The 24,613-nt window shown below is 51.6% G+C and overlaps 2 protein-coding genes across 15 annotated transcripts in view; one reads left to right on the forward strand and one right to left on the reverse strand.

The window, feature by feature from the left end:
• The window catches only part of STX3 (syntaxin 3), a 37,899-nt gene extending 18,474 nt beyond the window's left edge, over window positions 1-19,425 (forward strand). The window contains exons 3-12 of one of the 12 annotated variants that reach the window (XM_073346871.1): window positions 123-222; window positions 5,130-5,204; window positions 5,887-5,954; window positions 6,789-6,897; window positions 7,839-7,912; window positions 8,246-8,380; window positions 9,969-10,079; window positions 10,201-10,311; window positions 17,531-17,639; window positions 18,123-19,425. In XM_073346871.1, coding sequence (XP_073202972.1) covers window positions 123-222; window positions 5,130-5,204; window positions 5,887-5,954; window positions 6,789-6,897; window positions 7,839-7,912; window positions 8,246-8,380; window positions 9,969-10,079; window positions 10,201-10,311; window positions 17,531-17,608 — 861 coding nt within the window. In that variant the 3' untranslated portion in view covers window positions 17,609-17,639; window positions 18,123-19,425. The other 11 variants (XM_073346877.1, XM_073346878.1, XM_073346872.1 and 8 more) reach the window with 11 other exon arrangements.
• Window positions 18,395-23,252, reverse strand: MRPL16 (mitochondrial ribosomal protein L16). Of its 3 annotated transcripts, none has more exons than XM_073346884.1 (4): window positions 23,088-23,252; window positions 22,432-22,497; window positions 20,714-20,862; window positions 18,395-20,426 (listed from the first exon to the last, which is right to left on the reverse strand). In XM_073346884.1, the coding sequence occupies exons 1-4, from the start codon at window positions 23,137-23,139 to the stop codon at window positions 19,941-19,943; spliced, it is 753 nt and encodes a 250-aa protein (XP_073202985.1). In that variant the 5' UTR covers window positions 23,140-23,252; the 3' UTR covers window positions 18,395-19,940. The 3 variants fall into 3 exon arrangements, with proteins under 3 accessions (XP_073202985.1, XP_073202987.1, XP_073202986.1); XM_073346886.1 differs by having other exon boundaries at window positions 22,310-22,497; window positions 23,088-23,108; XM_073346885.1 differs by lacking the exon at window positions 23,088-23,252 and adding an exon at window positions 22,790-23,035.
• Between the last annotated feature and the right edge of the window lie 1,361 nt (window positions 23,253-24,613).

Raw genomic sequence — 24,613 nt, forward strand, 5'->3', positions numbered from 1 at the left:
TGAGATGTTTGGGGCAGGGACTGTCTCTAAATGTGTCTATACAGCCCCTAGCACCCTATGGCCTTAATAGCAGTTCAGTGCTACTGTAATACAACTAATAGTGATCTCCTCTTGTGGTTTAGATTGAAGAAACCCGACAAAATATTGAGAAAATTGCAGAGAATGTGGAGGGGGCGAAAAAGCTGTACAGTATCATCCTGTCCGCCCCCATCCCTGAGCAAAGTAAGTCTGAGGGTATGTCTACACTACGAAATCAGGTCGAATTTATAGAAGTCGTTTTTTTAGAAATCGGTTTTATATATTCGAGTGTGTGTGTCCCCACAGAAAATGCTCTAAGTGCATTAAGTGCATTAACTCGGCGGAGTGCTTCCACAGTACCGAGGCTAGAGTCGACTTACGGAGCGTTGCACTGTGGGTATCTATCCCACAGTTCCCGCAGTCTCCGCTGCCCATTGGAATTCTGGGTTGAGATCCCAATGCCTGATGGGGCTAAAACATTGTCGCGGGTGGTTCTGGGTACATATCGTCAGGCTCCCGTTCCCTCCCTCCCTCCGTGAAAGCAAGGGCAGACAATCGTTTCGCGCCTTTTTTCCTGAGTTACCTGTGCAGACGCCATACCACGGCAAGCATGGAGCCCGCTCAGGTAACCGTCACCCTATGTCTCCTGGGTGCTGGCAGACGTGGTACGGCATTGCTACACAGTAGCAGCAACCCCTTGCCTTGTGGCAGCACACGGTACAGTACGACTGGTAGCCGTCCTCGTCATGCCCGAGGTGCTCCTGGCCACATCGGCCAGGAGTGCCTGGGCAGACATGGGCGCAGGGACTAAATTTGGAGTGACTTAACCAGGTCATTCTCTTTAGTCCTGCAGTCAGTCCTATTGAACCGTCTTATGGTGAGCAGGCAGGCGATACGGATTGCTAGCAGTCCTATTGCATCATCTTCTGCCGGGCAGCCATGAGATGTGGATGGCATGCAGTCCTTCTGCACCGTCTGCTGCCAGCCAAAGATGTAAAAGATAGATGGAGTGGATCAAAACAAGAAATAGACCAGATTTGTTTTGTACTCATTTGCTCCCCCCCCTCACCCCTCATTCCTCTAGGTCACACTGCAGTCACTCACAGAGAAGGTGCAGCAAGGTAAATCTAGCCATGTATCAATCAGAGGCCAGACTAACCTCATTGTTCCAATAAGAACAATAACTTAGGTGCACCATTTCTTATTGGAACCCTCCGTGAAGTCCTCCCTGAAATACTCCTTGATGTAAAGCCACCCCCTTTGTTGATTTTAGCCTCCTGAAGCCAACCTTGTAAGCCATGTCGTCAGTCGCCCCTCCCTCCGTCAGAGCAACGGCAGACAATCGTTCCGCACCTTTTTTCTGTGCGGACGCCATACCAAGGAGGCAAATTTGGCAATTAGGAGCACATTAAACACCACACGCATTATCCAGCAGTATATGCAGCACCAGAACCTGGCAAAGCGATACCGGGCGAGGAGGTGATGTCAGCGCGGTCACGTAAGTGATCAGGACATGGACACAGATTTCTCTGAAAGCATGGACCCTGCCAATGCATGCATCATGGTGCTAATGGGGCAGGTTTCTGGGCTCGGGAAACAAGCACAGACTGGTGGGACCGCATAGTGTTGCAGGTCTGGGACGATTCACAGTGGCTGCGAAACTTTCGCATGCGTAGGGGCACTTTCATGGAACTTTGTGACTTGCTTTCCCCTGCCCTGAAGCGCATGAATACCAAGATGAGAGCAGCCCTCACAGTTGAGAAGCGAGTGGCGATAGTCCTGTGGAAGCTTGCAATGCCAGACAGCTACCGGTCAGTTGGGAATCAATTTGGAGTGGGCAAATCTACTGTGGGGGCTGCTGTAATGCAAGTAGCCCACGCAATCAAAGATCTGCTGATATCAAGGGTAGTTACCCTGGGAAACGTGCACTTCATAGTGGATGGCTTTGCTGCAATGGGATTCCCTAACTGTGGTGGGGCCAGAGACGGAATCCATATCCCTATCTTGGCACCGGAGCACCAAGCCGGCGAGAACATAAACCGCAAGGGGTACTTTTCAATAGTGCTGCAAGCTCTGGTGGATCACAAGGGATGTTTCACCAACATCAACGTGGGATGGCCGGGAAAGGTACATGACGCTCGCATCTTCAGGAACTCTGGTCTGTTTCAAAAGCTGCAGGAAGGAACTTTATTCCCAGACCAGAAAATAACTGTTGGGGACGTTGAAATGCCTATATGTATCCTTGGGGACCCAGCCTACCCCTTAATGCCATGGCTCATGAAGCCGAACACAGGCAGCCTGGACAGTAGTCAGGAGCTGTTCAACTACAGGCTGAGCAAGTGTAGAATGGTGGTAGAATGTACATTTGGACGTTTAAAGGTGCGTTGGCGCAGTTTACTGACTCGCTTAGACCGCAGCGAAACCAATATTCCCATTGTTATTACTGCTTGCTGTGTGCTCCACAATATCTGTGAGAGTAAGGGGGAGACGTTTATGGCAGGGTGGGAGGTTGAGGCAAATTGTCTGGCTGCTGGTTACGCGCAGCCAGACACCAGGGCGGTTAGAAGAGCACAGGAGGGCGCAGTACGCATCAGAGAAGCTTTGAAAACCAGTTTCATGACTGGCCAGGCTACGGTGTGAAAGTTCTGTTTGTTTCTCCTTGATGAAACCCCCCGCCCCTTGGTTCACTCTACTTCCCTGCAAGCTAACCATCCTCCCCTCCTCCCTTTAATCATTGCTTGCAGAGGCAATAAAGTAATTGTTGCTTCACATTCATCCATTCTTTATTCTTTCATCACACAAATAGGGGGATGACTACCAAGGTAGCCCAGGAGGAGTGGTGGAGGAGGGGAGGAAAATGCCACAGAGCACTTTAAAAGTTTACAACTTTAAAATTTATTGAAAGCCAGCCTTCTTTTTTTTTTTGGGCAATCCTCTGTGGCGGAGTGACTGGTTGGCTGGTGGCCCCCCCACCGCGTTCTTGGGCGTCTGGGTGTGGAGGCTATGGAACTTGGGGAGGAGGGCGGTTGGTTACAGAGGGGCAGCAGTGGCAGTCTGTGCTCCAGCTGCCTTTGCTGCAGCTCAACCATACACTGGAGCATACTGGTTTGGTCCTCCAGCAGCCTCAGTGTTGAATCCTGCCTCCTCTCATCATGCTGCTGCCACATTTGAGCTTCAGCCCTCTCTTCAGCCCGCCACTTACTCTCTTCAGCCCGCCACCTCTCCTCCCGGTCATTTTGTGCTTTCCTGCACTCTGACATTATTTGCCTCCACGCATTCGTCTGTGCTCTGTCAGTGTGGAAGGACAGCATGAGCTCAGAGAACATTTCATTACGAGTGCGTTTTTTTTTCTTTCTAATCTTCACTAGCCTCTGGGAAGGAGAAGATCCTGTGATCATTGAAACACATGCAGCTGGTGGAGAAAAAAAAAGGGACAGCGGTATTTAAAAAGACACATTTTATAAAACAGTGGCTACACTCTTTCAGGGTAAACCTTGCTGTTAACATTACATACATAGCACATGTGCTTTCGTTACAAGGTCGCATTTTGCCTCCCTCCACCGCGTGGCTACCCCCTCAACCTTCCCCCCTCCCTGTGGCTAACAGCGGGGAACATTTCTGTTTAGCCACAGGTAAATAGCCCAGCAGGAACGGGCTCCTCTGAATGTCCCCTGAAGAAAAGCACCCTATTTCAACCAGGTGACCATGAATGATATCTCACTCTCCTGAGGATAACACAGAGAGATAAAGAACGGATGTTGTTTGAACGCCAGCAAACATACACTGCAATGCTATGTTGTACAATGATTCCCAAGTACGTGTTACTGGCCTGGAGTGGTAAAGTGTCCTACCATGGAGGACGCAATAAGGCTGCCCTCCCCAGAAACCTTTTGCAAAGGCTTTGGGAGTACATCCAGGAGAGCCGTGAATGCCAGGGCAAAGTAATCCTTTCACATGCTTGCTTTTAAACCATGTATAGTATTTTAAAAGGTACACTCACCGGAGGTCCCTTCTCCACCTGCCGGGTCTAGGAAGCAGCCTTGGGTGGGTTCGGGGGGTACTGGCTCCAGGTTGAGGGTGAGAAACAGTTCCTGGCTGTCAGGAAAACCAGTTTCTCCGCTTGCTTGCTGTGAGCTATCTACAACCTCATCATCGTCTTCTTCATCCCCAAAACCTGCTTCTGTGTTGCCTCCATCTCCATTGAAGGAGTCAAACAACATGGCTGGGGTAGTGGTGGCTGAACCCCCTAAAATGGCATGCAGCTCATCATAGAAGCAGCATGTTTGGGGCTCTGACACAGAGCGGCCGTTTGCCTCTCTGGTTTTCTGGTAGGCTTGCCTCTGCTCCTTAAGTTTCACATGGCACTGCTTCGGGTCCCTGTTATGGCCTCTGTCCTTCATGCCCTGGGAGATTTTGACAAAGGTTTTGGCATTTTGAAAACTGGAACGGAGTTCTGATAGCACGGATTCCTTTCCCCATACAGCGATCAGATCCCGTACCTCCCGTTCGGTCCATGCTGGAGCTCTTTTGCGATTCTGGGACTCCATCATGGTCACCTGTGCTGATGAGCTCTGCATGGTCACCTGCAGCTTGCCACGCTGGCCAAACAGGAAATGAGATTCAAACGTTCGCTGTTCTTTTCCTGTCTACCTGGCCAGTGCATCTGAGTTGAGAGTGCTGTCCAGAGCGGTCACAACGGAGCACTCTGGGATAGCTCCCAGAGGCCAATACTGTTGAATTGTGTCCACAGTCCCCCAAATTCGAGCCGGCAAGGCCGATTTAAGTGCTAATCCACTTGTCAGGGGTGGAGTAAGGAAATCGATTTTAAGAGCCCCTTTAAGTCGAAATAAAAGGCTTCATTGTGTGGACGGGTGCAGGTTTACATTGATTTAACGCTGCTAAATTTGACCTAAAGTCCTAGTGTAGACCAGGGCTGAGCTTCCTCCTGGGCCTGAAGAAGAATGAACAGATCACCTGCCTGGGATGGGTCAGTCCAGCTGTGGGGTGGAGGGTGGATTTCAGCTGTGGTGGTGGTGGGGCATCAGGTGCTCTCCTGGTGGCCTTACTGGTCAGCTAGTGCTGACTGGGTTTCATTGCTTGTGCTTTTGCAGAGACGAAAGACGACCTGGAGCAGCTCACGGCAGAGATCAAGAAAATAGCCAACAGCATCCGAAACAAGCTTAAGAGTAAGAGACTTATTTCTCCCCCCAACCCTGGGCGGGCTGTTTTGGAGCCTTCTTTTACTGTAGAGCCCTTACTCGGGCCAACCATCCCATCAGCACCCATCCATTGCCCATCATCTTTCCACCTCCTCAGGACTGCCTTTTCTTCCCTGTACCCCGCTGGGATTGCTTCTTGGAAATGACCCTTCCTTGCTAAGAGCTTTTCTCCCCCTAGTGGGGCACTGGCTGCAGGGATGATTGCTGGGACCTTTGGACCTTAATGCACAGGTCTCTGCTGCTTGAATTAAGAGACCCACCTCTGGTAGTACAGCCAGTAGCAGGCTCATCAACCCCTGTGGCTCAGACGCCACTAGTGGGGACAGAGTGCCATGCAGAGTGGGCGTGGCTGCATCCTGTGGCTCCTAGTGCCTGGATAGGAAGGGGGTGGAGAAGGGCGAACCTGCAGACTTGGCTATGGAGGGGTGGGGGGCAGTAAGGGATTGAGCCCCTTTCTTAAAGGAAGAGGAGAACTCAAAGTTCCTTGGGTAGGGAGGCTGAGACATGATTTAATTGGGGATTGGACCTGCTTTGAGCAGGGGGTTGGACTAGATGACCTGCTGAGGTCCCTTTCAACCCTGATATTCTATGAGACTGTACAGCTGCTCCAGCCCCCCCATTATTTCACCCCACTTGCCCATGTCCCCAGGCATGGAGCGGAGCATTGAGCAGGATGAGGTCCAGTCGTCGGCGGATCTGCGGATACGGAAATCCCAGGTGAGCAGGGCACTCCCTCGTTCTCACACTGCGATCCCTGTATTGACCTGCCCCTAGCCATGAATGGGTCCCAGAGGGAGCAGGCTGCACCCATAGAGAGCCCTGGTGGGAGGGGACAAAGGTAGCGTCCGAGATGGCAGACTGTACCGGAGTCCTGTGTGAGAAATGATACGTTACAGAGAACAAAATGTGCAGTACATGGATCTTTGGCTTCATCTGAGGATCTTTGAGTGGTGGGCTCCTCAGTCCAACAGACAAAGGCAGAACTAGATCCAATGTCTGGAAGTTGATTTTGCACAAATTCAGACCAGAAATAAGATCCTAATTCTGTATTAGGAGGGTAATTAACCATTAGAATGAATTTATCTAGGGCTGAGATGAATTCTCCAGCCCTGCACTTCTAGGAGTCTGTTGTTCAAAGTCAAGACCAGATGTTCTTCCAAACAATCTGCTCTAGCTTACCCAGAAGTTCTGGGCTTCATGGAGGATTCATTTTCTGGTCTGTTATACAGGTTGAACTAGATAATTCCTTCAGACCTTAAGCGCTATAAAAGCACTATCCAGAGCATTATTATCCCTTTCATACAGATGGGTAAACTGAGGCACAGGCAAATGACCACATTTCCACAACGCTGCAATGGGTGCTCCTGTCGGAACCAGCCAGGCTGTGTTTGGGGAAAGGGGAGGGTATGGCGAGCAGGTAGGCTGTGCTGTGGTCAGATAGTCATCTGCTTGGAGAGCTATCCCAGCTGGAGAGGCAGTGCCCGTGAGCCCACATTACCACAATACAGATCATACAGTGAACTGCTCGTCTCCCCCTTTCATTCCCCCCAGCATTCTGTCCTCTCCCGGAAGTTTGTTGATGTGATGACCAAGTACAATGAGGCACAGGTCGACTTCCGGGAACGTAGCAAAGGGCGGATCCAGCGGCAGCTCGAGATCAGTATGTACCCTCCCTGCTCAGGGGACATGGCCCACAGGCAGCATGTGGCCAGGGCCTGACCCTCCTCCCCAGCCCAAGGGGTGGTTGGATTTATTGCCCATAGGAATGGAAACTACCCCACTCCAGTTTGTGCGCCTGAGTTACTGCAGAGACCATAATTAGGGCCCTAGCAAATTCACAGCTGTGAAAGACGCATCATGGACTATGAAATCTAGTCTCCCCTGTGAAATCTCATCTTTTGTGTACTTTTTCCTATACTATACAGTGTTTCTCAAACTGGGGGTTCTGGCCCAAAAGGGGGGTGCAAGACTCTTGTAGGGGGGTCACAGTATTGCCACCCTTACTTCTGTGCTGCCTTCAGAGCTGGATTGCTGGAGAGCAGCAGCTGGGCTACCAGTTCTGAAGGCAGTGCTGCAACCAGCAGCAGTGCAGAAGTAAGGGTGTGGGGGGGGAGGGGAAGGGGGAGGGCAGCGTTGATCACTTTTTGGGAGGGGATGTCATTATGGGCTTTTTATATTTTGCTGTTTTTAAATACATATTTGTTTTGTTACAACATTGAAATTTATTATTTAAATATCTGACACTGAGAAATTCAAGATTTAAAAAAATGCGATGACCGTGAAATTTACAAAAATGGATTATGAATTTGGGAGAGCCCTAACCATAATCCTCCCCATGATACCCTCCCACCCGGGGTGTCTCAGTGTCCCCTGCTGGGAAGTGTGGGGCTGGGCAGCTGTGGGATTCCTCCCAGCTGTGTGTCTGCTGAATGTGGGGGAGGTTTAGAATCTGGGCTTGGAAGGCATATCTCCGTTTGGAGGCCAGAGGGGTTCACACAAACACACCTGTCAATGAGAGCAGCCCCACACAAGCCCTGCTAGTTCCGCCATTCATGCCCAGGGATTTGGTCTGATCTCTCCTCTCTTTCTCCCATGATAAAGCTGGGAAGAATACGACGGATGAGGAGCTGGAGGAGATGCTAGAGAGTGGAAACCCCTCAATATTCACATCTGGGGTGAGGACGCAGTGGGGACTGGGAGGAGATGGGGGAATGGAGGTGCATGAAGAGGAGGGACCTTGGAGCATACAATGGTATAATAGTACCTAGCTCTTACACAGCACCAGTAGGTCTCAAAGCACTTATAGGATGGGATATCTAGGGGGAGACACTGGGATGGGGGTAAGCAGTGGGAATTTGGGGGGATGGGCAAGTGTGGGTGTCAGGATATGGGTGGTGGGGAGCAGGGTGACTCTGAGCAGTGGGAATGGCAGGGTGTTGGCTCACAGCTCCTTAGCATTACCTGGGTTTGTGTGGGGTGGTAACTGACCCTGCCCGGCTCTGTTCCAGATCATGGATTCACAGATCTCGAAGCAGGCGCTGAGCGAGATCGAGGGGCGGCACAAGGACATTGTGCGGCTCGAGAGCAGCATCAAGGAGCTTCACGACATGTTCGTGGACATTGCCATGCTGGTGGAAAATCAGGTAACTGGGCAGAACAACCAATGAGGGGGGTGGGGCGCTCTGGAGGGATAAGGACTGAGTGACTGAGCAAGGGGGACAGGAAGGGATAACCTAGCAACCAGGGTCAGGGAACAGAATAACCATGTAACCTGGGGCAGGGAACAGGGTAACCAAGCAACTAAAGGGTGGGGACCTCAAGGGATAAGGACAGGGTAACCAAGCAATCAGGGCAGGGAACAGGGTAACTGAGCAACCGGGATGAAGGTGACAGCTGTGTAACAGGAGGGGAAGCGAGGTAAGCCTTGGTAACTGAGTAACCATGGGAGGAGACAGAATGATAACCATGTAACCTGGGAGTAGGGGGGGAAAAAAGGATTGTATAAGACTGGGCAGGGTGAAAACCATGTAACCAAGCAATGCAGGGATGGGGGAAATGGAGGGACTGGGAATTGAAATGGGTAACTAAGCAACTGAACACGGGTGCCTTCTAGCAGCCAGGGATTTTCTGATGGTGGTACCTCAGATGCAGGAGTTGGGTGGGAGTGAGTTTGTAATCTTGGTGATGTGGCTGATGTCATGGAGACCCAGAGGTCTGCTGTCCTGTCTCAGTGCCTAGCTTTCCTCTGACCCCACAGAGCTCCTGCAGCCAGGGCCCACTCCCTGCTCTGTGTGTCCCTGGGGAAAAGCCCCCCATTTCACTCTCCTGATACCTCTGCATTGGGGAGTGCAGCCACCTCTCTCACTGCAATTTAGGCATCAGTGTCAATCTCTCTGAGGCCCCCTTTCTGTTTTCTACCCACAATGCAATGCCGAGGAGGTGGCATGCGAGTCGGGGAATGGTGAGTATGCCCCTTTTCTGTCGTCAGCCCCAGGGAGAGGCGGTGGATTGACCCTGAAGCCCTACAATCCAATGGCGACCCTTCTGTGCCCAGGAGAAGGGTGGTGGTGGTGGGAATGACTGCCTTGTTCACCTGAGCAGAGGGGGAGACCTCCAAGGGCAGGGCTGGGATCTCATGATGGGAGGAGCATGTTCATGGTGGGAGGTGATGCTGGGGTCTCACAGAGGGGCTGCATTGTATCTTCACTGCACAGTTAACCCTAGTGATTGGCACCCCGGTCTGAGCCCCTGCATGAGCATCCCCACTGCAAAGCCTTACCGAATTAGTGTGTCCCCACTGTGTCTGTACTTACCTCTGTGTGCTTGGAGACATACCCTTGGGCCTTTGTGCTGGGATACTCTAGGATTCTTTCCCAGGTAGTTTGTCCTTCATGGGGCATTGTGGGAAGGGCATTGGAGGACTATCAGCACATGAGTAACATTTTTTCCTGGCATCGTCACTGCTCAGTGGGGTAGGTTGCAGCCTGAGTTAAACCAGAGCCGGGCTCTAACGTGCCTCCCCGAGCCGAGTCAGCTAGCCCAGGCTTAACACACCTCCAAACCCAGGTCTGAGAGTTCTGTGCATGGCTGGTAGGAGGGGTTGGGCTAAACCTGGGTGTCGGCCCAGGCTAACTGTGCAGTGTAGATATACCGTGCGTGACTCTCTGAGGTTCCCCAGGTCAGTGGGTCTTTCAGATGTCTGAGTTTCCTCTCTTCCTGCTCCCCTGACAGGGTGGGGTCCTAGATAACATAGAGCTGAACATGATGCATACGGTAGACCACGTAGAGAGAGCGCGCGATGAGACCAAAAAGGCTCTGGTATACAAGAAAAAGGCGCACAAGGTGAGTCCCCCGAGCCCCAATCTGTGCCCAGGCCCCCTTGCTGGCTCTCTTGCTCTCTTCTGCCTCCCTGCCACTTCCGCCGCTCTCTGCCGCTCCCGCCATCTCTCTCTTCCTCCGCAAGGGAGCCATGATCGACCGCATAGAGACCAACATGGACCAGTCGGTGGGCTTTGTGGAACGGGCCGTGGCTGACACCAAAAAGGCTGTGAAATACCAGAGTGAGGCCAGAAGGGTGAGAACGACCAATCACAACCCCATCCCGTCTCCATTCTCCTGCCAATCAATGGCCCCGTCTCACCCTTCTCAGATGCCATCCAATCTTGAATCATCCCACCAACCAAAACCCCACCCCATCTAGTCTCCCATCCCACCAGTCACAGTCCTCCATCCAACCTCCACTCACCAGTCAAAGCCCCCATCTTGCCCTTCTCAGATCCATCCAATCATGACCCATCCCACAAACCAAAGCCCCACCCCATCACCTCAACACCACCAACCACAGCTCCCTGTCCAGTCCCCATGCATACCAGTCAAAGGTTCCCATCTCACTCTTCTGTCACCCATCCAACCATGACCCATCCCATCAACCAAAGCCCCACTACATCCAGCCCCCACTCACCAGTCAAAGTCCTTTTCCCATTCCACCCCCTCAGACCTCCCCCTCCTTCTCCCCAAATCTTCAGTCTCCTCCAGTTATCCTCCATCCCACCCTTGTCTGACCTCGCTGATCTCCATCCCTCCACCCGTCCCTGTTTCAGCCCCCTCCCTGTTGGGAAAGGACCAATGGCTCTCAAAGGTATTATGATTTCCAGGTGAGTAAGCCACCTGAATACTTTTTTGAGCACCTGGGCCAATGGGTCTGACTGGTAAAGGTCCAGAGCAAATCCAGGGGCCCTGGTGACCCCTTAGTTTCTCAGTAATATTTCCCCATCCCTTGCTCCAGCTTCCTGTGCTCTTCTTTCACAGCCTTCTCCTCCTCCTCCCCCACTTCTCCCCACAGCCCAGCCACTGAGCCTCTCCATGTACGACGTGCTATGCTACATCCCTCTCTGAGGTAACTGCTTGGGCTGTCTCCCTGCTTCACTTTGCTCGCTCCGGACTCCTCCCTGGCCCTTCCTTCTTCTCTGTGTGTCTGATAAATGCGGTTATGAGCCAGGCTCGGTCCTCAGAGCTCCTGCTCTGTTCCCTAAAGTGCCTCCAAGTGGGGGAGGCTGGGAACTTCCCTATAGCCCACACCTCTACACCATTACCTATAGCACCCCCTGCTGGCAGGAGTCAGTGCTGGAGTAACTTGAGCCCCCCTGCTGGGAGAGGCTGGGACTGGAGTAGCAGGGAGCTCCCCCACAGCTAGCACTCCTGCCTGACTATCTACAGCACCCCCTGCTGGGAGTGGCTGGGAGTACCTCTCTGCTCATCATTCCCAATAGTACCCCCAATTGAGGGAGGCTAGGATTGGAGTAGCTGTGTGCTCCCAGTGCCTTTATGCCATTCCCTGCAGCATCCCTTGCTGGAGAAGGCTGGGACTGGATTAAATTAAGAGGGGGACAAAAATTCAGAAGCCTAGAAATGCGGATGGTCTGATTTTTGTCTGAAAGATTCTGGTGGGGAATATTTTTGAGGTGTTAAAAAAAAATAGCTATGCTGCCTTAAAGGGGTGGCTGAAATCAGTGCTCTGCAGTTCTGAAATAACTCTCTCTTAAAGGGACATGTGTAGGGGGAGCCATATCTGTTGTTTCTTATTTGCTGTTGCGTTGCTGTTTATGGTTTATCCTTTTTTTTTTTTTTGTCCCCTTCTCCAGAAAATGATAATTATCATTGTGGTAGTGGTTGTCTTGCTCGGAATAGTAGCTCTGATTATTGGACTTTCCGTAGGGCTCGGGTAAAGCTAGCCCCCTGAACTGTAAGTAGTGTGGGGAATGTGGGGGTTTCCTGGGGCGCTGGCTCGGTGGGGCGGCAGTTGAGCAAAGGTGGTGGAGTAACTTGAACTTGCTTCCTTGCCCAGGAGAGTTCAGAAGCTCCCTGAGCTCGGTGTGTATTGGTGGGTGCCTTGGATATCGGGTGGGTTTTGCTCCTCATACCTGGAGACCACAGGAGATCAACCCTGCATTGGGCCAGAAATAAAATGTATTCTCACTTGTCAGTTGGATCTATCCTGAGCGTTGTATTCACAACCTTGTTTGTACGTTGGGTTCTGTGTTCTAGGTTCTTGCTGCTGGCTTTGGGTTCTAGACTCTAGACACTGTGCTTTGTGTTCTGGGCTATGTGGGTTCTGTGCTGTGAGCTCTTGGTTATGGTTTTGGGTTCTAGACTGGCTTCTGTGCTTTTGGTTCTGGCTTCGGGTTCTAGACTATGTGGTGTACTTTGGGTTCTAGCCTCTGGGCTCTGTGCTTTGGGCTGTAGATTCTTGGCTCTAGTTTTGGGTTCTGTGCTTTGCAGCTGAACTTTGCATTCAATCTCTTACATTTTTAACTCTTGCCTTGGCACTGAGGATGTGGCAGGCGAGAAGGTGTTTGCAGAAGAGGAGACGGTGTAGGGAGCATGACTTGGGAAGCGGGTGGCATGATTTCTCAAGATTCTAGAGTGGGGAGGATAGTTCTGTGGACGCGGCCCAAGTGAAGGCAGCTGCTAGAGTCTGCTGCAAAGCAGGTGCATGTGCTGTTCTTACAGGGCTCACTCACATCTCTCTGCAGACTCAGAGTGTGCAGCGTAGGCCGCTGTGCACAAAGGGATCTGAAGGGTTAATTCTGGTCTGCTCTCCATTCCTTGCCTTGTGGGGGACAAAGGGAGGGGTGATTCCACCCCTATGAGTCACCAAAACCAGACCCCCCCCCTCAGATTGTGCAGATAATCAAAATAGGGGTGTGATGTTGCTTGGCCCTTTCTGGTGTGGGAGGTTTGAATGTCCCCCCCGGGCTTGACCAAGGTGCTTGGGCTAATTGTCGGGGGGAGGGAAATGTGGCATTTACCAAACACCACCCACCTGTGACACCAAAATCAGGGAACTGTGCCAGTCTGTGACCCTCCCTCCCCATTCTCCGATGAGCCATGACTCACACAGCTAACAAAACAGCCATTTAATTGACCCTCACGAGCAGGGCAGTTCACACTTCTGTGAGTTGTTGCAGGCTCCCTCCGCTCACATACACTTGGGTCATGGCTTTGCAATTTCTTTTACAAGCAGAACAGCTAGAGACTCACTTTTTATTTTAAATGAAAGCTGAGACTCTGGGGAGCAAGGTAGTGGCTTTGGAGACATCATCATGCAGGATATGCGTGCATATGCTGGCTGTTTCTGAGCCCCACAGTGGGGTCCCTGGCCCATCTGCAGAGAGAGTTTCCCCATCTCTAGCTGTCTGGGCCCAGGATCTGTTAGTGTTTAGATGTCAGTGATTATGTTTAATATTACCCTGCTGGCCTGCCCTCACATACGTGAATTGATTTCTCCCTTGTTCCTTCAATTTCTCCAGACACTCCTGATCTTGGTGGTGAACTTTTTTCCCTCGTGATCCTCCTCGTGTTCCACACGCCGGCTTCCCGCTCCCCCTGCCTTCCTTGGACCTGCTAATCACAGTCTGCCTTCTGGGCTCTGCTGTGAATCATTTCCCTTTCGGGTGGAGCTTTTCCCAATAGCACTTCCTGGGAGAGCTGCCGGCCCATTCATCAGCTAGCTGACACATCCCTCCTGGAGGATCTGAGCTTGCTTCACCATGTCCAGGAGGTAACTGTCTCCTGCACCACTGATGCACTTGAGAGAAGCCGTCGTCAAGTCTTCCTCTTCTCCCCCCCTCTCCGAGTCCACAACCACCAACCCCAGTTCCTCCTCCTGATGTCACTTCCTGTTTTGGTCAAATTTTGTTTCCTGGCAGGATTCCCACCAATGGTAGCAGAGCCTTAAAGGAATGTCCAGGACTGTGTTTCCTACCTCACTGGCCTGTCTTGTTCTCATCTTTCTTACGGGGAATTTTTTTAATTGTTTAAAATCTTTACTGAGGGAGGCCAGGGAATGTAAGAACTACCCCTCTGAATTGCTCCAGCCAGGACAGGGAGTGAGAGATCAGGGTTCAGGAGCTTACCTGGGTTGGCCATGTGGCATATCGGATGCTAATTGAGGCTGGACTCTGAAGTGCTCCCAGGACCTGCCAACCCTAAGGAGAGTGAGCAGCTGGGCCTGATCTTGAGTCTCCTGTGTAGCAATGCACTAAACCTATAGCACCGGAATCCACAGCACTCCCAAGCCATGTTGACACCAGGATTAACAAGGGACATAAGTCAAACCAGCAGGCACAGACTTGGCAGCATCCTCAACTTTGCCAACCTCAGAATTAGGGACGGGATGTGGAAGCAAAGCAGAGCAGGACATGCAGGCACTGACCTCAGTGCACTGTGCGGGACGGATGACAGGGCTGGGACTGAAACGCGGGTCTGCGGCAGAGCGCCGGGATGCATGAGCACGCCGAGCTCTGTGCAGAGGAAGAGCCCAGTGGAACCTGGGCACTTCTCTTGTTAATCCCTTCCTGAGAGGCAGGTGCCTGTGTACGGAAGGAGGGACCTGCAAGCCCTGTCTCCTGTGATCCCTGTTTGCTAAGGACTGGGAGGAATCTAAATCTCTGTTTGCTTTGAAGTGTGAACCTTTAGGATTGGAGTTTCCACCTACTTGTTTGTTCTAAGCAGCAAAAATAATCCGGTTGGCTTCTGGCACCCAACTGAAAGCCCAGGCTCTGATACTCCCTGTGTTTGGTTTGCATGGCCGGGGGTTCTTGGAAACTTTTAGGTTGAGTGACCTAAAGTTATTCTGTTAAATGGTGATCAGTGACTCCTGGGCCGTGAATCTTAGCACTGACCTTGTCTGATCCTTGCTGGGGGGGTTCTCCTTTGGTTGTGGGACCAGCTGCCCACCCCTGCTGGGGATATAATTTTTTGTGTGTGTGTGTGGTGTGTGTGTCTCCGCATGTATGTTTAATGGTCTGTTTACTCAGGGCTTGCGTTTTCATGGATGTTTTAAATGTGCCTGGATCAGGAGTCCTTGTGTGTATTTATTATTCTTACCAGCCAGTCCCTGAATGTCTGCATCTGTCACAGAAATCAGGGTGGCCTGTTTTTACTGGTGTGATGTGGGTTTGGGTGTGATCCAGCTGAGTTGGGCATGGCCAAGAGCTGTAGCTATAGGACAGCCATTTGGTGGCCTCAGTGGGAAACAAGGATTAGGGTCTTGGGCCCCGTTCCCAATGGACAGATCTCTGGATTGCAGAAATGCCATCACATCAGTTGGGCTCCCTGCTTGGAAGCCTCAGTAGAGAAGCTAAGAACTGAATCAGTGGTGGTCTTCCCAGGGCAGAGCGGTGGGGGAAACCTACCCATGCTGTGCCTGCTCTGAGGATAAACAGAGGCCCAAGGGCTGTACTAAATCCACTTGACAAACGTCCTCTCCCCTTGTTGAAGGATAAGGGGTGACAGCCCTTGTTAGTTGGGATGGGGGATTCTTGTCCGTGAAGGGAGCCAAACTCCTTGCCCAGCAGCATCTGGCTGGTACAGGCGCACACCTCCTCCCCCACCATCCTTCCTGCTGAGCTAGGGTCTGCACATCTCTCTCAGATCCACTCACCAGCTTGGTGCCCCATGACTCACTCTCCTGATGTAAGACTGCACTTGGCCAGGACCCCTTGGTGAACGGACGGAGCTGGGAGGAAGTTCCCATTTGTCTTCTCTTCTCTAGGTCTTGATGTCTGTGATTTTTCTAGGTGGTGGGTATGGAGCATGCTGCCCGGGCAAGGTTGCCATTGCAGCTCCGAGATGCCCCTGAAACTCCCCAGAGCTCTGTGGACAGGGGAAATGTCATTGCCTCACCAAGTGAGGGTATTGGCATGCACGCGTGTGTGTTTTTAAACTTTGATTTTTTTTTTTTAATTTAAAAAAGTAAATAAATGAATTTATATCTGATCACAAACAGCTCTCGCCTGTGTTGTGTTGTTCCCTGCATGAGCTGTCATTGCCTGAATACAACATCCAGCTATGGCTACCCTAGCTGTTCTTGATTGGTTCAAGGCTGGGAGGCAGGGGTGCTGTCTCCTTGGCCTGCATCCCTCATGTAGAGAAAGACCGGACTTGGCTGAAATGAATGGTAGTAATAACTTGTAACTAGCTCTGATCCTCCGTAGGTCTCAAAGTGAGGTCGGTATCACAACCCACATTTTACAGATGGGGAAATTGAGGCACGGACAGGGGAAGTGACTTGCCCAAGGTCACCCAGTGGCTGAGCCTGGAATAGAGCCTAGAGCTCCTGAGTCCCAGTCCAGTGCTCTAGCCACTAGGCCACCCTCCTCCCAGTGTAAAGGAGGCTTTATTAGCAGGGCTGCCAGACACAAACTGATGCTGTGGTTCTCTCTGGCTCACCAGCTCCCAGCCTGAGTAATGCAGCCTGTGCTGCCCAATGCACTGCACAGGGGCCAAGTCCCGGCCTTGAAGAGACTGCTCCATGCAAACATTGGGATACAGCAGTTCAGAATGCTCCTGGCTGGAATCTGTCTCTCTGCTCGTCCTTAGCCCTGCCCCAATTATCCAACCCACAGCAAGAGTCAAGGCTGAGTAAAGCAACCGATGGGGAAAGGCAGTAGATACAGTGATAGCACCATGTAGAATTAAATAGCCCCACGACAGTAGCACTCCCTTGGGGATGAGACTGGGACTTTGAGCCTCCGGTGCTGGGCTGAGAACTGCTTTCACTTGACTCACTGACATTTAAAGAGACAGCTCCTCTTTCAGAATAGCAGCAGTGACCAGGTTTGGCTGCAAAGGAAGGAGCTTTGTTTATAATCGCCATGCCACCTGGCTCTGCTGATGAACCTTGGGGAGGAGAAAGGGTGAGAGAACCCCACCCACCAGGCTGGCCTGTTGTTTCAAGTCTCCAGACGGGCCTCTCCTCTCCACTTCACCCATCTGGATCAGAAAACTTGGCTGGGGTTTCTCCTCCGCTGCTGTGCCGTATCCAGTGCCTCTGGTAAGATGAGATAATGGGTGTTGTCTTTTTCCTTGGGGGCATGACATTCTGCATGGCTGTATGCGTGGGGCAGGCTAGCTCTTATTTATCTAGCTATTCACGTGGCCCCCATAATGATAGCGTCTTGCTTTTTCTGCATGGCACGTGAGTTGAGGGGAAGGGAAATGAGCTCATTAAGCGATCACTTCCCATCAAGGCCACCAGCACCAAGGATAAAACATTTTTCTGTCTTCTGTGAAAGAAAAGCCCTACTCCCTCCCTCCACATCTCCGTCCTACTACCCATGGATCCCTTTCCTCTTTTCCAGCCCAAAGCGATGGACCCCCCTTCCTCTGCTCTTTGTGACACATGGAGGATGGGTGACCCTTCCCTCTCCTCTTCCCTCACTTCCATTTATAGTTCACTGTAAGCCCCCTGCACAAGCTGTTTGTTTACATTTCTCTCTCTTGCTGAGCAGAAGAAGATCATGATCATGATCTGTTGTATCATCCTGGCCATCATCCTGGCTTCCACCATTGGGGGCATCTTCGCCTGAGTGCCCATCTCCTGCCCCCCGCCCACCACAGGTGAGCCAGGTGTAGCAGTGTGATGGGTCAGCAAGGTGGGAGCTGGAGTTTGGTTCAGTCAGTATTTGTACTTGTGGGTTGTGTTCCCTGTGCTGTGATTGCTTTGTGCCCTTATTCTGGATGGGGGAAAGAGTGGTCTAGATTGGCAGCCTGCTAGGTGTCTAGCCGCTATATTCAGCAGCGCTGCATCTAATGCTTGAGGTATCTCTGACATGCCACAACTGATCAGAGGCACAGTAGGGTGCTGGGTCAGATCAGAGAGCAGCAGGGGAGTTCACCCTATGAGGAGAAAAAGAAAAGTTGAGTGTGCAGGAAGTGCAATTCAGGAATATCACTGCCAAGCCTAAGGGATGATCAAGGGGACAATGTCAAAAAGAACGAGGGCTGGTAGTTACTGACTGAAAAGGGGACCATCAGGTAGATGGAACTGCAAGATTCATCTGTTCTTCCTCCTTTTGGTGTCTCTTGCTCTGATTTTTTCAGATGGATTTGCAGATGGCCTTTCACCGTTCTTCCACTCCACACCCTGGTGCCACCCGTCAAATGTTCTTTCCCATCTGGATTTCTCACCAGTTCTACATCCTCCTCTTTATGGAGACATCACAGGCCTGGCCAGTGGACCCTACCTGTCAGATGTTCACCGTTCAGTGTTCCTGGTTGGAGGGGCTGAGGAAGCCGGAATAGAACAGGGAGGATGGGCTGCAGACAGAACCAAATAAGACACCCTGGGGATGATGCTAGCTGACACTAATGTAAACATTTTCAGACACCATGTTTATTAGCTGTTTAAAGTGCTTCTAAATATCAACCTTTTAGTTCAGCTCTGTTCTCAGTCCCAGTGACTCCTTCTGCCCACTTGTGGGTGGAGACTGACTAGCCAGCAGAGGACATCCATTCAATGGAATGTGTATGCTCAGCACAAACTTACTGAAGGGCAGGGAATGGCATAGTCTTGCCTATGTTGCTCTGGGAGGCTCAAATCTCCTCCTTGGTGGACGGGGATTAAAGATAGCATCTGACATTGTAACTGTCAGTACATCAGAAGCGTGATCAGGCACTGAACTGTCAACATCTTTCCCCAGATGAGCAATCTAACTCTTTTCACTCTCCGATCCTTGTGACCCCCCATTTCTCTGGCTCTGAGTGTGGGAATCAGACCACGCTTGACCTGAATCACTGGTACTTAGAAGGCGGTAAGGCCCTTTGTTCCCTCAGCTAGGGTCTCTTAGGCACAAAATAGACTATATTCCTTTGTTTATCTGTGGGATGGTCTCATTTCCCCTACAGAAAAATCTTTCACCTGAAAGTTTGTCACTTATTTTAAACCCCCAAACTGTGGCAACTTGAGTGTATTTATTTCTTTTCCCTCTCCTCCGATAAATCATTTCTGCAGTAGGGAGGAGCAACTTGGACACTGTCACTCTGTACCTCTCCTGATGCTTCTGTTCCTTTGGGTCCTTCCTTGTCTATCCATATGAGGAAAGTTCTAAGGTTGCTTTCCCCTATGTTACTTGTACATGAGGCAATCACTAGTGAAAGGCTCTTCAGAGAGAGGGAGACCTCCATGAAATCTAATAATCCCTCTGCAGTTACACAGAGGGCAAATGACATGTTCCCCTCCAGTGTCAGATGTGAGTGGAGCAGAGGACTCTGCCTCACTCAGTGCTTAAGGAGACACCACTCACTCTGAATTTATATCAGCTGTTATCTGTATAGGTACTGTTCTAAAGGCACAATCATCTATACAGAAGCCTCTTTCTGAATAAAGACTTCAATTCAGTGACCACTGCTATAGTGTATTCAGTATGTAGTGGGGTGGGTGGGTCATCTGGGAGGAAGTGTTTTTGGGTGGGGCAAGTTTCCTTAGGAACTTCAATGATGCAGCATGAGAGGTCCATCTTCCTGACTTGATCAGATGTGCAGCAATACAGGCTCTAACTTAATACCCCACAGAGGATCTGACACTCCTTGGACGGCCCCTTAACCATCCCCTCTGGCCTCCAACATACACAGGACATAGAGGCACAGGCACAAGACCATGCCACTGTAGGAAAGCTTTATTAATCCAAAATGATCACTGGTTACCCTAACCTGCCCCTTGCACCTCCATGTTTACTGCACGCAACACAGCCACCTTTGGAGCTGAGGGGCAGATCTCCACAGCAATGCCTGCCCTGGAGAGCCTATCACTACAAGATGGGCTGCACCCAAGAGGGACCTCACACCTGCTGAGGAAGGAACCTTGATCCTCCTTCCAGGCACCTGTCCCTGATATATTTCCCTCCTACCCCTACTTGGTCATTACACTCTGTCTTTCAGAAAGAACTTGCCCCAGTAGCGCCCCTTCTGTGACAGATCGTAGGGGCTCAGCACCTTGCGGCTCCCCAGCATGTTGGAGGTGATGACACGCTCAAAGGTCCATGGGTTCTGATTTTTGCATCTTCTCTCCTCTTCTGCCTGGCGCATCTCCTCCAGGGACTGGCAGCTGACTGCCTCGGCTGGGAACGGCAGCTTCTTGGCCACCTGTGTGAGGAAGTGCTCCACCTCCCCGAACTCGCAGTGCCCACCCACTTCCAAGATGAGGCGGCCACATTTCACTGCTGTCACATAGTGGTCGATGGCACCTTTGCCCCCGCCCATGCGCTGGCCTAGGCTCTTGCGGGTGATGGGCTTGTAAGGGGCTGGGATGCGCCACACAGCAAACATGATCTTGGGATCCAGGTGACGATTGATGGTTAGGCGCATCATTTCAAAGTGACCCCAGTGAAGGTAACCACCACCCAATGCCTGCAAGGAGAGAGAGAGAGAGAGAGAGCAAGCACAGGAAGAGTTATGACTCAGATACAGGTGAAGGGGCTTTTTCTGCCACCTATTTACAGTTGTTCTCACTCATACCACTTCCATGCTCTCTCTTGGCCTCAGTTAGCTTATGTCTTCACCCTGGATGGAGTAAGCCCTAATGGTCTCAGCTACCTCAGCTGAAAAGGTCAGCTCCTGGGGTTCTGTTTTCCTTGCTCTGGCTGAATCACCCCAAAGGTGACCCCAATTTGTATCTCCCCTCCTCTCCCACTCACCAAAATGCCATACTGTCCCTGGGTGAACTCAGTGGCCTCAGTGGATGGGCCACGGATGTCACGTAGGTTTTTGAATTCCCGCCTCACTTTAGGTACACTTGGAACTTTGTCCATGAACTTCAGTTTGGGCCTGTCAGGGATGGAGACGTCTGGAAGAATGAACAAAAAGAGGTGTCAGTATGCCCCACAGGCACCCCCACTCTCTCACTGGGGCAGATGGGCACAGATCTGTGGCTACAGGGTGCAAATATGGAACCATCAGTAGAGGAACATCAGCTAGTTTTCCTCACTGAGCTTCTGAAACTGTGTGGACACGGACCTGAGCCTATGCATCTTATAACTAGTATGTTAAATCAAGCAAAGGGAGACATGGGCTCAGAACGCTGATTTCTCTAAGGATAGGCAAGAAGGCAGCTTGGGTTAGTCCCCTGATTAAGAAACTACTTCTTGACACTAGTAATAATACTACCAATTCTCTCGGTCATTAATGCTTCCTTTTAGGGCAGATGACTGAGAATGATAGGGGCCTCCTGCTATTTATCCCCAAATATTCCCATCCCACCCCCTTGAAGCTGAAGGGATGAACAAGCTATCCTAAAATGGCAAAGGTCTGTCCTCTCATACCAAACCCAGAGGGTGGTTATGGATTACTCTTCCTCCACCTCAAAGCCCTCATCTACACAGTCCCACAAGACTCCATTCCTCTCCTCCATTTTATCTATCATCTACATGATAGCGGTGAGAGAGGCTGGTGAAACAATACAGACTTAACGGTATGACTACTCTACAGCAGCTGCACAGCTACAGAAGGGTTTTCTGTTGATGTAGGTAGTCCACCCCTCCAAGGGATGATGCACTCAAAGGTCCATGGGTTGTGGTGATTGTGTCTTCTCTCCTCTTCTGCAGTGGGGGTTAGGTTGACCTAACTGTGTGGAAATTTCTCAGCCCTAAGTGATGTAGCTAGGTCAACCTAAATTTTAAAGGTGTAGACAGGCCTAAGTATCAGCTTTACTGCTTCTTTACATCAAACATAAGCAGCAGAGCTTCCCTTCAATCTCAATATCAAGCCAAAATCAGCACTTGGATGAAGAGCAGCTGGCAAAAATTATTACTACTCAGTCTTGCCTGGAATCAAGAGAGAAATACAAATATGTGGGAGGCATTTAGACAGCAGGGTGAGGCAAGGCAAAGGGCTTGTTAGCTCAAAGCCCCTAGATTCTGTCTGCTTCCCACACTGGTCCAAAACCCAAATGCATTAGCCTTTAGAAAATAGTACATGACCCCTCTCCCTAGGTGTTAAAAAAAGAAATAGGACAACCTAGAGCAAATGGTGTGTTCTCCTGACAAGGGAGATATGCAACTAGGTATATTTTCCAAAGCTATTAAAAAAATAAGAATTGATACACTCCTACTCTGAAATCCTCCCTGATAGCAAGGACGACAAAACGCTTCCTCCGCCCCTCACAGTGAGATCAATAATATGCATCCTGGTTAACCCATGCTCCCTCAAGAGATGGTGACGATGTGCTTAGTCAATACCCCACCACACCGCAAAAATCATTAATATGCTTTCTATAATGCTCTCCCCTCACCTACCACTCCAGCCCCCACTCAACATCTTCCCGCAACACTTTTCCAAGGGAGGTGACAAATGCATCCAACATTACAAGACACCCGCTGCCCTTCTGTCTTGGCATTTCTCCATGCCCGGCACTCACTGGTATAATCCTGGGGAAGCACATAGCTCTTCAGGCCAGCACTGAGGACTCTGGCACAAAAAGGATCTGGAAAATAAGAGAGAGGAGATGTAGAGAGACCTTACACAGATCCTTGATCCTTTAATAAAAGCACCAGCAGGAGGCAGAGCTGAGACAGTCGCCGTTAACCAGCCACCACCAGAACACGACCTAGACCCCAGGCACAGAGCGAAGCTGCAACCTGCGGCCTTGACAGGGCGCCGTTCGCTGGGGAGCGCACAGCCCTCCTGAGAGCAGGCGAAGCCGCACGCTCCCCGATTTGCAGACGGGGAGAGGGAGGCATGGCAGCCTGGGATAGGACCCCCACTGGCCCCCTCACCCAGAACTGGACTAGAACCCAGGAGTCCGGCTCCCAGCCCCATGCGAACGGGGCCGTCCAACGGAACGGATCATAGAAATCCCTAAATGGCCCCCATTTAGGATTGAACTCACAACCCGGGGTTTAGCAGGCCAATGCTCAAACCACTGAGCTAGCCCTCCCGGCAACGGTGGCCGGCGAGGGACACTAGCCCAAGGAGAGCCCCGCATTGGGCGGACAACACCCCGGCAGCGCCCAACGGGGGACCATCCCCGGCTCATAGGGGCTGGAAAGGGCGTTCGCTTGGCGACCTTCTGACCTCCGGGAACCTTTGGCAGCGCGCGGAGAGGGCGCGCGAGTCGCCTCCACATGGTCGCGCGCCGCTCCGGAGGGTGGGACTGTCCTCGCGCCCGGATGCCCCCGAAACGAGGCTGCCTTAGGTGCTGTACTGAGAAGCTCCTCACGGCGGGGGAAAGCGGAAGGGGAGGGGGAAATGGCCACAGGGCGCCGCCATTTTTGGAGTGCTCTTTAATCCGTCCGGGAGGAACCACTTCCGGTAATCCTGTAGGCATGTTGCACTGGGGGAAGCAAGAGTCAGGAGGTTTGGTTCCGGAACTATGGGGTTCCAGCCTGCAAGGCCGGCGGAAGCGAAGCAGTCGGGAGCGGACCAGATCCCCAGGGAGCGCTGTTGCCACCCCTTCCCCCCATCAGCCTCGTCCTAGAAAGTATGGGCTGGCCCCCCATGAGTCTTTGCTGCCACCAAGGGGGATGGGGTGCAGCAGGCCTGGGAATCAGGATTCCTGGGTTCCATACCAGCTCAGGGAGGGGAAGGGGTCTAGTTAGGGTGACCATATGTCCCATTTTGTGGACAGTCCCGTTTTTAAGTCCTGTCCCAGCCATCCCGACTTTTTGGCAAAACGGTGCATTTGTCCCATTTGCTCTTCCCAAATGATCATCGGCTGGCAAGAGCAAACTGGACAAACACAGTTTTGCCAAAAACGTGGGATGCAATGCTGTGCGGGCTGTGGAGGAATGTGCGGGAAGCGGGATAGCGGCCACGCCAGACCTGCTCCAGAGAGCAGCTTGGGCCGGCCCCGTGTACGGGAGGGCATCCTCAGGCTGGCCTCATGCACTGTAGGGATGTGTGTGGGGGTGTCTCGGGTGGACCCATGGGGCAGGAGACAGGGGGAGCTCAGACTGGCTTCACACACGGCTGGCCCTGTGGGGTGTCCTGTTTTCCCTTTGGGAAAATATGGTCACCCTAGTGGTTAGAGCAGGGGGGCTGGGAGCCAGGACTCCTGGGTTCTATGCGCCCTTCCCCTCATGCTGGGGGAGCCTTTCAACCACATTATACCCCCAGCCCTGCTAGACAATGAGGCTCTCCCATATTATCCCCCTAGCCTATAATCCACAGTGGGGACTAGTATGCAGTGTGAACCATGCAGGAATGGCCTGATTGGGGGCAGGAAATCTTTTAGCATGTGGGTCCTCAGCCCCCTTCCCTTTCATTATGGCAAGGTGGGAGGGGAGCCCTGCAACTCCTTACTGCTGTAATGTGGGGTCACATGCAACATCACCAACCCCAAGCATTATGATACCTTGAGTCGGCTCTCCCCAAATCTCCATGAAATAATGAGATTTATATAGCGATAGGTAGACAGATATATAGAGAGTTCATTTTCTTTGCCTTCTGGGTTCTGAGCCTCTAGGGAGCTCTCAGGTCATGTTTCTCAGCTTTTCATTGAAAAAACTGTCTGCTGCCTGCCTAATGGGAGATCACCTCTAGCCGAGTGTCCTCAGCCACCCAACATCCAGCTGCCAACCTTGTCATGAGTCGCACCAACA

The sequence above is a fragment of the Lepidochelys kempii genome, chromosome 6, assembly GCF_965140265.1.
Source record: "Lepidochelys kempii isolate rLepKem1 chromosome 6, rLepKem1.hap2, whole genome shotgun sequence".
Classification (NCBI taxonomy): Eukaryota; Metazoa; Chordata; order Testudines; family Cheloniidae; genus Lepidochelys; species Lepidochelys kempii.